The following is a 13,104-nucleotide window of genomic DNA, read 5'->3' as shown; positions in this document are numbered from 1 at the left end:
CTACAGTGCTGCTATTCGGGGGCTAGCTGGCTAGCTAGCAGTGTTGATTACGTTAAGTTGCGTTAAAAGAACGACAATAGCTGGCTAGCTAACCTAGAAAATCGCTCTAGACTACACAATTATCTTTGATACAAAGACGGCTATGTAGCTAGCTATGTAGCTAGCTACGATCAAACAAATCAAACCGTTGTACTGTAATGAAATGAAATGAAAATGTGATACTACCTGTGGAGCGAAGCGGAATGCGACCGGGTTGTTGAGTGAGTTCTATTCGGTAGACGTTGGCTAGCTGTTGGCTAGCTAGCAGTGTCCCTACGTTAAGGACGACAAATAGCTGGCTAGCTAACCTCGGTAAATTAAGATAATCACTCTAAGACTACACACTCTAAACTACACAATTATCTTGGATACGAAGACAGCAAAGACAACTATGTAGCTAGCTAACACTACACTAATCAAGTCGTTCAGTTGAGTGTAATAGTTTTTACAGTGCTGCTATTCGGTGGACGTTTGCTAGCTGGCTAGCTGGCTAGCTGCTGGGCAGATAGCAGTGTAGACTACGTTAGGACGACGAAATACGATAATTACGCAATTATCTCTGATACAAAGACGGCTATGTAGCTAGCTAAGAAGAAATTGCTAAGATTAGACAAATCAAACCGTTGTACTATAATGAAATGTAATGAAATGTAATGAAAAGTTATACTACCTGCGGACCGAAGTGCGGATGCGACCACTCGCTCCAACCCGGCCAAATCTACACCTCTCCTCTCCTCTCTCCCTAGTCTCCTGGATGTGATAGCAGGTCGTAAGGACCCAGCAGGGTTGAAGTTTGGTCAGGTTCTGATCGATGGGAAGATGGTGGACTCTGACCTCCGACTCATATCTGCCTATGTGGTGCAGGTGAGGAAGGGTGTGTGTGTGTTGTCTACCTTTTCTAAAAACCTTCACTATGGTGTTGACAGACTGGTTAAAATGATGACCTGATGATGAGACATGGCATCACCAATAACCAATATAATATCAGATCAATCATTTTTATAACCAATATAATATCAGATCAATCATTTTTATAACCAATATAATATCAGATCAATAATTTTTATATCCAATATAATATCTGATTTGAATATCCAACGTAACAAAATGCTCTGTCTGTCTGTCTGTCTGTCTGTCTGTCTGTCTGTCTGTCTGTCTGTCTACCTGTCTCTCTCTCTCTCTCTCTACCTCTCTTTCTCTCTTTCTACCTATACCTCTCTCTCTACCTATACACCTCTCTCTCTACCTATACACCTCTCTCTCTACCTCTTTCTACCTATACACCTCTCTCTCTACCTCTTTCTACCTCTCTACCTCTCTACCTCTCTCTACCTCTCTACCTCTCTACCTCTCTACCTCTCTCTCTACCTCTCTCTCTACCTCTCTCTCTACCTCTCTCTCTCTACTCTCTACCTCTCTCTCCTCTCTCTCTACCTCTCTCTCTCTCTCTCTCTCTCTCTACCTCTCTCTCTCTACCTCTCTTTCTACCTATACACCTCTCTCTCTCTCTACCTATACACCTCTCTCTCTCTCTACCTATACACCTCTCTCTCTCTCTCTACCTCTCTTTCTACCTATACACCTCTCTCTCTCTCTACCTATACACCTCTCTTCCTACCTATACCTCTCTCTCTCTCTCTTTCTACCTATACCTCTCTCTCTTTCTACCTATACCTCTCTCTACCTCTACCTCTCTCTACCTCTCTCTACCTCTCTCTACCTCTCTCTACCTCTCTCTACCTCTACCTCTCTCTCTCCCCTCTAGGATGATATATTGATGGGAACCCTGTCAGTGAGAGAGAACTTGTTGTTCAGTGTGAACCTGAGACTAGACCGTAGACATTATTCTACAGCTGACAAACAGCAGAGAGTGGACAGCATCATAGAGGATCTGGGTCTACAGGACTGTGCCCACACCAAGGTCAGCTATACACACCTGCAGAGGTCTGGTCTGGTTAGCCTGTTGAACTAAAGGCTTTAGGAGGGTCATGTTCTGGAGAAAGTTACTCACCAAACACACACTCACTCTCTCTCTCTTTCTCTGTCTCTCTTTCTGTGTGTCTCTCTCTCTCTGTGTCTCTCTCTCTCTGTGTCTCTCTCTGTCTCTCTCTCTCTGTGTAGATAGGAACAGAGTTCCTGCGTGGTGTGTCTGGGGGAGAGAGGAAGAGGTGCAGCATCGGTATGGAGCTCATTACTTCTCCTCGTCTTCTGTTCCTGGATGAACCCACCACTGGTCTGGACTCGAACACTGCTAACCACATCATCAACCTACTGCATAGGTACAGACGGACCACATCATCAACCTACTGCATAGGTACAGACAGACCACATCATCAACCTACTGTACAGACAGACCACATCATCAACCTACTGCATAGGTACAGACAGACCACATCGTCAACCTACTGTACAGACAGACCACATCATCAACCTACTGCATAGATACAGACAGACCACATCATCAACCTACTGCATAGGTACAGACAGACCACATCATCAACCTACTGCATAGGTACAGACGGACCACATCATCAACCTACTGCATAGGTACAGACGGACCACATCATCAACCTACTGCATAGGTACAGACAGACCACATCATCAACCTACTGCATAGGTACAGACAGACCACATCAACCTACTGCATAGGTACAGACAGACCACATCATCAACCTACTGTACAGACAGACCACGTCAACCTACTGCATAGGTACAGACAGACCACATCAACCTACTGCATAGGTACAGACAGACCACATCATCAACCTACTGCATAGGTACAGACAGACCACATCATCAACCTACTGCATAGGTACAGACAGACCACATCATCAACCTACTGCATAGGTACAGACAGACCACATCAACCTACTGCATAGGTACAGACAGACAGACCACATCAACCTACTGCATAGGTACAGACAGACCACATCAACCTACTGCATAGGTACAGACAGACAGACCACATCATCAACCTACTGCATAGGTACAGACAGACCACATCATCAACCTACTGCATAGGTACAGACGGACAGACCACATCATCAACCTACTGCATAGGTACAAACAGACCACATCAACCTACTGCATAGGTACAGGCAGACAGACCACATCATCAACCTACTGCATAGGTACAGACAGACCACATCAACCTACTGCATAGGTACAGACAGACAGACCACATCATCAACCTACTGCATAGGTACAGACAGACAGACCACATCATCAACCTACTGCATAGGTACAGACAGACCACATCAACCTACTGCATAGGTACAGACAGACAGACCACATCAACCTACTGCATAGGTACAGACAGACAGACCACATCAACCTACTGCATAGGTACAGACGGACCACATCATCAACCTACTGCATAGGTACAGACGGACCACATCATCAACCTACTGCATAGGTACAGACGGACCACATCATCAACCTACTGCATAGGTACAGACAGACCACATCATCAACCTACTGCATAGGTACAGACAGACCACATCAACCTACTGCATAGGTACAGACAGACCACATCATCAACCTACTGTACAGACAGACCACGTCAACCTACTGCATAGGTACAGACAGACCACATCAACCTACTGCATAGGTACAGACAGACCACATCATCAACCTACTGCATAGGTACAGACAGACCACATCATCAACCTACTGCATAGGTACAGACAGACCACATCATCAACCTACTGCATAGGTACAGACAGACCACATCATCAACCTACTGCATAGGTACAGACAGACCACATCAACCTACTGCATAGGTACAGACAGACCACATCAACCTACTGCATAGGTACAGACAGACAGACCACATCAACCTACTGCATAGGTACAGACAGACCACATCAACCTACTGCATAGGTACAGACAGACAGACCACATCATCAACCTACTGCATAGGTACAAACAGACCACATCAACCTACTGCATAGGTACAGGCAGACAGACCACATCATCAACCTACTGCATAGGTACAGACAGACCACATCAACCTACTGCATAGGTACAGACAGACAGACCACATCATCAACCTACTGCATAGGTACAGACAGACCACATCAACCTACTGCATAGGTACAGACAGACAGACCACATCAACCTACTGCATAGGTACAGACGGACAGACAGACCACATCATCAACCTACTGCATAGGTACAGACAGACCACATCATCAACCTACTGCATAGGTACAGACAGACCACATCATCAACCTACTGCATAGGTACAGACATACCACATCATCAACCTACTGCATAGGTACAGACAGACCACATCATCAACCTACTGCATAGGTACAGACAGACCACATCAACCTACTGCATAGGTACAGACAGACCACATCATCAACCTACTGCATAGGTACAGACAGGCCACATCAACCTACTGCATAGGTACAGACAGACCACATCATCAACCTACTGCATAGGTACAGACAGACCACATCATCTACCTACTGCATAGGTACAGACAGACAACATCAACCTACTGCATAGGTACAGACAGACCACATCGTCAACCTACTGTACAGAAAGACCACATCATCAACCTACTGTACAGACAGACCACATCGTCAACCTACTGTACAGAAAGACCACATCATCAACCTACTGTACAGACAGACCACATCATCAACCTACTGTACAGACAGACCACATCATCAACCTACTGTACAGACAGACCACATCGTCAACCTACTGTACAGACAGACCACATCATCAACCTACTGCATAGGTACAGACAGACCACATCATCAACCTACTGTACAGACAGACCACATCATCAACCTACTGCATAGGTACAGACAGACCACATCGTCAACCTACTGTACAGACAGACCACATCATCAACCTACTGCATAGGTACAGAGAGACCACATCATCAACCTACTGCATAGGTACAGACAGACCACATCATCAACCTACTGCATAGGTACAGACAGACCACATCATCAACCTACTGTACAGAAAGACCACATCATCAACCTACTGTACAGACAGACCACATCATCAACCTACTGTACAGACAGACCACATCGTCAACCTACTGCATAGGTACAGACAGACCACATCATCAACCTACTGCATAGGTACAGACAGACCACATCATCAACCTACTGCATAGGTACAGACAGACCACATCATCAACCTACTGCATAGGTACAGACAGACCACATCATCAACCTACTGCATAGGTACAGACAGACCACATCATCAACCCACTGTACAGACAGACCACATCATCAACCTACTGCATAGGTACAGACAGACCACATCGTCAACCTACTGCATAGGTACAGACAGACCACATCATCAACCTACTGCATAGGTACAGACAGACCACATAACATTTACATTACATTTAAGTCATTTAGCAGACGCTCTTATCCAGAGCGACTTACAAATTGGTGCATTCACCTTATGACATCCAGTGGAACAGCCACTTTACAATAGTGCATCTAAATCTTTTAAGGGGGGTGAGAGGGATTACTTTATCCTATCCTAGGTATTCCTTAAAGAGGTGGGGTTTCAGGTGTCTCCGGAAGGTGGTGATTGACTCCGCTGTCCTGGCGTCGTGAGGGAGTTTGTTCCACCATTGGGGGGCCAGAGCAGCGAACAATTTTGACTGGGCTGAGCGGGAACTGTACTTCCTCAGTGGTAGGGAGGCGAGCAGGCCAGAGGTGGATGAACGCAGTGCCCTTGTTTGGGTGTAGGGCCTGATCAGAGCCTGGAGGTACTGAGGTGCCGTTCCCCTCACAGCTCCGTAGGCAAGCACCATGGTCTTGTAGCGGATGCGAGCTTCAACTGGAAGCCAGTGGAGAGAGCGGAGGAGCGGGGTGACGTGAGAGAACTTTGGAAGGTTGAACACCAGACGGGCTGCGGCGTTCTGGATGAGTTGTAGGGGTTTAATGGCACAGGCAGGGAGCCCAGCCAACAGCGAGTTGCAGTAATCCAGACGGGAGATGACGAGTGCCTGGATTAGGACCTGCGCCGCTTCCTGTGTGAGGCAGGGTCGTACTCTGCGGATGTTGTAGAGCATGAACCTACAGGAACGGGCCACCGCCTTGATGTTAGTTGAGAACGACAGGGTGTTGTCCAGGATCACGCCAAGGTTCTTAGCGCTCTGGGAGGAGGACACAATGGAGTTGTCAACCGTGATGGCGAGATCATGGAACGGGCAGTCCTTCCCCGGGAGGAAGAGCAGCTCCGTCTTGCCGAGGTTCAGCTTGAGGTGGTGATCCGTCATCCACACTGATATGTCTGCCAGACATGCAGAGATGCGATTCGCCACCTGATCATCAGAATGGGGAAAGGAGAAGATTAATTGTGTGTCGTCTGCATAGCAATGATAGGAGAGACCATGTGAGGTTATGACAGAGCCAAGTGACTTGGTGTATAGCGAGAATAGGAGAGGGCCTAGAACAGAGCCCTGGGGGACACCAGTGGTGAGAGCACGTCAACCTACTGCATAGGTACAGACAGACCACATCAACCTACTGCATAGGTACAGACAGACCACATCATCAACCTACTGCATAGGTACAGACAGACCACATCATCAACCTACTGCATAGGTACAGACAGACCACATCATCAACCTACTGCATAGGTACAGACAGACCACATCAACCTACTGCATAGGTACAGACAGACAGACCACATCAACCTACTGCATAGGTACAGACAGACCACATCGTCAACCTACTGCATAGGTACAGACAGACCACATCGTCAACCTACTGTACAGACAGACAACATCGTCAACCTACTGCATAGGTACAGACAGACCACATCGTCAACCTACTGCATAGGTACAGACAGACCACATCATCAACCTACTGCATAGGTACAGACGGACCACATCAACCTACTGCATAGATGCAGACAGACAGACCACATCGTCAACCTACTGCATAGGTACAGACAGACCACATCGTCAACCTACTGCATAGATACAGACAGACCACATCGTCAACCTACTGCATAGATACAGACAGACCACATCGTCAACCTACTGCATAGATACAGACAGACCACATCGTCAACCTACTGCATATGTACAGACAGACCACATCATCAACCTACTGCATAGGTACAGACAGACCACATCATCAACCTACTGCATAGGTACAGACAGACCACATCGTCAACCTACTGCATAGGTACAGACAGACCACATCATCAACCTACTGTACAGACAGACATACCACATCATCAACCTACTGCATAGGTACAGACAGACCACATCGTCAACCTACTGCATAGGTACAGACGGACCACATCGTCAACCTACTGCATAGGTACAGAGAGACAGACCACATCATCAACCTACTGCATAGGTACAGACAGACCACATCGTCAACCTACTGCATAGGTACAGAGAGACAGACCACATCGTCAACCTACTGCATAGGTACAGACAGACCACATCATCAACCTACTGCATAGGTACAGACAGACCACATCATCAACCTACTGCATAGGTACAGACAGACAGACCACATCATCAACCTACTGCATAGATACAGACAGACCACATCATCAACCTACTGCATAGGTACAGACAGACCACATCATCAACCTACTGCATAGGTACAGACGGACAGACCACATCATCAACCTACTGCATAGGTACAGACAGACCACATCATCAACCTACTGCATAGGTCCAGACAGACCACATCATCAACCTACTGCATAGGTCCAGACATACAGACAGACCACATCGTCAACCTACTGCATAGGTACAGACAGACAGACCACATCATCAACCTACCTCATAGGTACAGACAGACCACATCATCAACCTACTTCATAGGTACAGACAGACCACATCATCAACCTACTGCATAGGTACAGACAGACCACATCATCAACCTACTGTACAGACAGACCACATCATCAACCTACTGCATAGGTACAGACAGACCACATCGTCAACCTACTGCATAGGTACAGACAGGCCACATCATCAACCTACTGCATAGGTACAGACAGGCCACATCATCAACCTACTGCATAGATACAGACAGACCACATCATCAACCTACTGCATAGGTACAGACAGACCACATCATCAACCTACTGTACAGACAGACCACATCATCAACCTACTGCATAGGTACAGGCAGACCACATCATCAACCTACTGCATAGGTACAGACAGACCACATCATCAACCTACTGCATAGGTACAGACAGACCACATCGTCAACCTACTGCATAGGTACAGACAGACCACATCATCAACCTACTGTACAGACAGACCACATCATCAACCTACTGCATAGGTACAGACAGACCACATCATCAACCTACTGTACAGACAGACCACATCATCAACCTACTGCATAGGTACAGACATACAGACAGACCACATCGTCAACCTACTGCATAGGTACAGACAGACAGACCACATCATCAACCTACCTCATAGGTACAGACAGACCACATCATCAACCTACTTCATAGGTACAGACAGACCACATCATCAACCTACTGCATAGGTACAGACAGACCACATCATCAACCTACTGTACAGACAGACCACATCAACCTACTGCATAGGTACAGACAGACCACATCATCAACCTACTGTACAGACAGACCACATCATCAACCTACTGCATAGGTACAGACAGACCACATCGTCAACCTACTGCATAGGTACAGACAGGCCACATCATCAACCTACTGCATAGATACAGACAGACCACATCATCAACCTACTGCATAGGTACAGACAGGCCACATCATCAACCTACTGCATAGATACAGACAGACCACATCATCAACCTACTGCATAGGTACAGACAGAACACATCATCAACCTACTGCATAGGTACAGACAGACAGACATACACACGCTTGCACCGCTCAAACTCACCCACGTGTGTCTGACTCTCTCTGTGTGTCTGACTCTCTCTCTCTCTGTGTGTCTGACTCTCTCTCTCTCTGTGTGTCTGACTCTCTCTCTCTCTGTGTGTCTGTCTCTCTCTCTCTCTCTGTGTGTCTGACTCTCTCTCTCTCTGTGTGTCTGACTCTCTCTCTCTCTCTGTCTCTCTCTCTCTCTGTGTCTGACTCTCTCTCTGTGTGTCTGACTCTCTCTCTGTGTATGTGTGTCCCAGGCTGTCTAGAAGCGGTAAGACTATCGTGTTCTCCATCCATCAGCCTCGTTACTCAATCTTCAGCCACTTTGACCACCTGACCCTGATGCACCGAGGAGAGTTGGTGTACGCTGGAGCTGCCGGGAAGGCCCTGAGCTACTTCACTGACTTGGGTAAGGGAGGGGAGGGGAGGTACGCTGGAGCTGCTGGGAAGGCCCTGAGCTACTTCACTGACTTGGACTGAGGGAGGAGAGAGAGGGGAGGGAGGAGAGAGAGGGAGGAGAGTTGGCCCTGAGTTAATAATAAAAAAAGTGGAAGTGTTCTATCTCAGACTGTGTGTGTGTTGTTGTTGTGTTGCAGGGTATCACTGTTGTTGTTGTTGTGTTGCAGGGTATCACTGTTGTTGTTGTTGTGTTGCAGGGTATCACTGTTGTTGTTGTTGTAGGGTATCACTGTTGTTGTTGTTGTAGGGTATCACTGTTGTTGTTGTTGTAGGGTATCACTGTTGTTGTTGTTGTGTTGCAGGGTATCACTGCTGTTGTTGTTGTGTTGCAGGGTATCACTGCTGTTGTTGTGTTGCAGGGTATCACTGTTGTTGTTGTTGTGTTGCAGGGTATCACTGTTGTTGTTGTTGTGTTGTAGGGTATCACTGTTGTTGTTGTTGTGTTGCAGGGTATCACTGTTGTTGTTGTTGTGTTGCAGGGTATCACTGTTGTTGTTGTTGTTGTTGTTGCAGGGTATCACTGTTGTTGTTGTGTTGCAGGGTATCACTGTTGTTGTTGTTGTGTTGCAGGGTATCACTGTTGTTGTTGTTGCAGGGTATCACTGTTGTTGTTGTTGTTGCAGGGTATCACTGTTGTTGTTGTTGTGTTGCAGGGTATCACTGTTGTTGTTGTTGTGTTGCAGGGTATCACTGTTGTTGTTGTGTTGTAGGGTATCACTGTTGTTGTTGTTGTGTTGCAGGGTATCACTGTTGTTGTTGTTGTTGATGCAGGGTATCACTGTTGTTGTTGTTGTAGGGTATCACTGTTGTTGTTGTTGTAGGGTATCACTGTTGTTGTTGTTGTGTTGCAGGGTATCACTGTTGTTGTTGTGTTGCAGGGTATCACTGTTGTTGTGTTGCAGGGTATCACTGTGTTGTTGTTGTTGTGTTGCAGGGTATCACTGTTGTTGTTGTTGTTGTGTTGCAGGGTATCACTGTTGTTGTTGTTGTTGTGTTGCAGGGTATCACTGTTGTTGTTGTTGTTGTGTTGCAGGGTATCACTGTTGTTGTTGTGTTGCAGGGTATCACTGTTGTTGTTGTTGTTGTGTTGCAGGGTATCACTGTTGTTGTTGTTGTTGTGTTGCAGGGTATCACTGTTGTTGTTGTTGTTGCAGGGTATCACTGTTGTTGTTGTGTTGCAGGGTATCACTGTTGTTGTTGTTGTTGTGTTGCAGGGTATCACTGCTGTTGTTGTTGTGTTGCAGGGTATCACTGCTGTTGTTGTGTTGCAGGGTATCACTGTTGTTGTGTTGCAGGGTATCACTGTTGTTGTTGTTGTGTTGTAGGGTATCACTGTTGTTGTTGTTGTGTTGCAGGGTATCACTGTTGTTGTTGTTGTGTTGCAGGGTATCACTGTTGTTGTTGTTGTTGTTGTTGCAGGGTATCACTGTTGTTGTTGTGTTGCAGGGTATCACTGTTGTTGTTGTTGTGTTGCAGGGTATCACTGTTGTTGTTGTTGCAGGGTATCACTGTTGTTGTTGTTGTTGTTGCAGGGTATCACTGTTGTTGTTGTTGTGTTGCAGGGTATCACTGTTGTTGTTGTTGTGTTGCAGGGTATCACTGTTGTTGTTGTGTTGTAGGGTATCACTGTTGTTGTTGTTGTGTTGCAGGGTATCACTGTTGTTGTTGTTGTGTTGCAGGGTATCACTGTTGTTGTTGTGTTGCAGGGTATCACTGTTGTTGTTGTTGTGTTGCAGGGTATCAATGTTGTTGTTGTGTTGCAGGGTATCACTGTTGTTGTTGTTGTGTTGCAGGGTATCACTGCTGTTGTTGTGTTGCAGGGTATCACTGTTGTTGTTGTGTTGCAGGGTATCACTGTTGTTGTTGTTGTGTTGCAGGGTATCACTGCTGTTGTTGTGTTGCAGGGTATCACTGTTGTTGTTGTTGTTGCAGGGTATCACTGTTGTTGTTGTTGTGTTGTAGGGTATCACTGTTGTTGTTGTTGTGTTGCAGGGTATCACTGTTGTTGTTGTTGTTGTTGCAGGGTATCACTGTTGTTGTTGTTGTAGGGTATCACTGTTGTTGTAGGGTATCACTGTTGTTGTAGGGTATCACTGTTGTTGTTGTTGTGTTGCAGGGTATCACTGTTGTTGTTGTGTTGCAGGGTATCACTGTTGTTGTTGTTGTAGGGTATCACTGTTGTTGTTGTTGTTGCAGGGTATCACTGTTGTTGTTGTTGTTGTTGCAGGGTATCACTGTTGTTGTTGTTGTTGCAGGGTATCACTGTTGTTGTTGTTGTTGCAGGGTATCACTGTTGTTGTTGTTGTGTTGCAGGGTATCACTGTTGTTGTTGTTGTGTTGCAGGGTATCACTGTTGTTGTTGTTGTGTTGCAGGGTATCACTGTTGTTGTTGTTGTGTTGCAGGGTATCACTGTTGTTGTTGTTGTTGTTGTTGCAGGGTATCACTGTTGTTGTTGTTGTAGGGTATCACTGTTGTTGTTGTTGTTGTTGTAGGGTATCACTGTTGTTGTTGTTGTGTTGCAGGGTATCACTGTTGTTGTTGTGTTGCAGGGTATCACTGTTGTTGTGTTGCAGGGTATCACTGTTGTTGTTGTGTTGCAGGGTATCACTGTTGTTGTTGTTGTTGTGTTGCAGGGTATCACTGTTGTTGTTGGTGTTGCAGGGTATCACTGTTGTTGTTGGTGTTGCAGGGTATCACTGTTGTTGTTGTTGTTGTGTTGCAGGGTATCACTGTTGTTGTTGGTGTTGCAGGGTATCACTGTTGTTGTTGTTGTGTTGCAGGGTATCACTGTGTTGTTGTTGTTGTGTTGCAGGGTATCACTGTTGTTGTTGTGTTGCAGGGTATCAATGTTGTTGTTGTGTTGCAGGGTATCACTGTTGTTGTTGTTGTGTTGCAGGGTATCACTGCTGTTGTTGTGTTGCAGGGTATCACTGTTGTTGTTGTTGTTGCAGGGTATCACTGTTGTTGTTGTGTTGCAGGGTATCACTGTTGTTGTTGTTGTTGTGTTGCAGGGTATCACTGTTGTTGTTGTGTTGCAGGGTATCACTTGTTGTTGTTGTTGCAGGGTATCACTGTTGTTGTTGTGTTGCAGGGTATCACTGTTGTTGTTGTTGTGTTGCAGGGTATCACTGTTGTTGTTGTTGTTGTGTTGCAGGGTATCACTGTTGTTGTTGTTGTTGTGTTGCAGGGTATCACTGTTGTTGTTGTTGTGTTGCAGGGTATCACTGTTGTTGTTGTTGTTGCAGGGTATCACTGTTGTTGTTGTGTTGCAGGGTATCACTGTTGTTGTTGTGTTGCAGGGTATCACTGTTGTTGTTGTTGTTGTGTTGCAGGGTATCACTGTTGTTGTGTTGCAGGGTATCACTGTTGTTGTTGTGTTGCAGGGTATCACTGTTGTTGTTGCAGGGTATCACTGTTGTTGTTGCAGGGTATCACTGTTGTTGTTGTTGTTGCAGGGTATCACTGTTGTTGTTGTGTTGCAGGGTATCACTGTTGTTGTTGTGTTGCAGGGTATCACTGTTGTTGTTGTGTTGCAGGGTATCACTGTTGTTGTTGTTGTGTTGCAGGGTATCACTGTTGTTGTTGTGTTGCAGGGTATCACTGTTGTTGTTGTTGTTGCAGGGTATCACTGTTGTTGTTGTGTTGCAGGGTATCACTGTTGTTGTTGCAGGGTATCACTGTTGTTGTTGCAGGGCATCACTGTTGTTGTTGTGTTG

The 13,104-nt window shown here is 46.1% G+C and overlaps 1 protein-coding gene across 9 annotated transcripts in view; it reads left to right on the top strand.

Moving 5' to 3' along the window:
* The window catches only part of LOC135570290 (broad substrate specificity ATP-binding cassette transporter ABCG2-like), a 68,153-nt gene that overhangs the window by 25,486 nt on the left and 29,563 nt on the right, over positions 1-13,104 (top strand). For all 9 annotated transcript variants that reach the window (XM_065016407.1, XM_065016406.1, XM_065016403.1 and 6 more), the window contains 4 exons: positions 786-903; positions 1,805-1,960; positions 2,161-2,318; positions 9,186-9,337. In XM_065016407.1, the coding sequence (XP_064872479.1) occupies positions 786-903; positions 1,805-1,960; positions 2,161-2,318; positions 9,186-9,337 (584 nt within the window). The remainder of the gene's footprint in view (positions 1-785; positions 904-1,804; positions 1,961-2,160; positions 2,319-9,185; positions 9,338-13,104) is intronic.

This window comes from Oncorhynchus nerka, unplaced genomic scaffold, assembly GCF_034236695.1.
Source record: "Oncorhynchus nerka isolate Pitt River unplaced genomic scaffold, Oner_Uvic_2.0 unplaced_scaffold_993, whole genome shotgun sequence".
NCBI classification, from domain to species: domain Eukaryota; kingdom Metazoa; phylum Chordata; class Actinopteri; order Salmoniformes; family Salmonidae; genus Oncorhynchus; species Oncorhynchus nerka.
The sequence above is the reverse complement of the archived record's forward strand: the minus strand, read 5'-3'. Positions and strand labels throughout refer to the sequence as shown.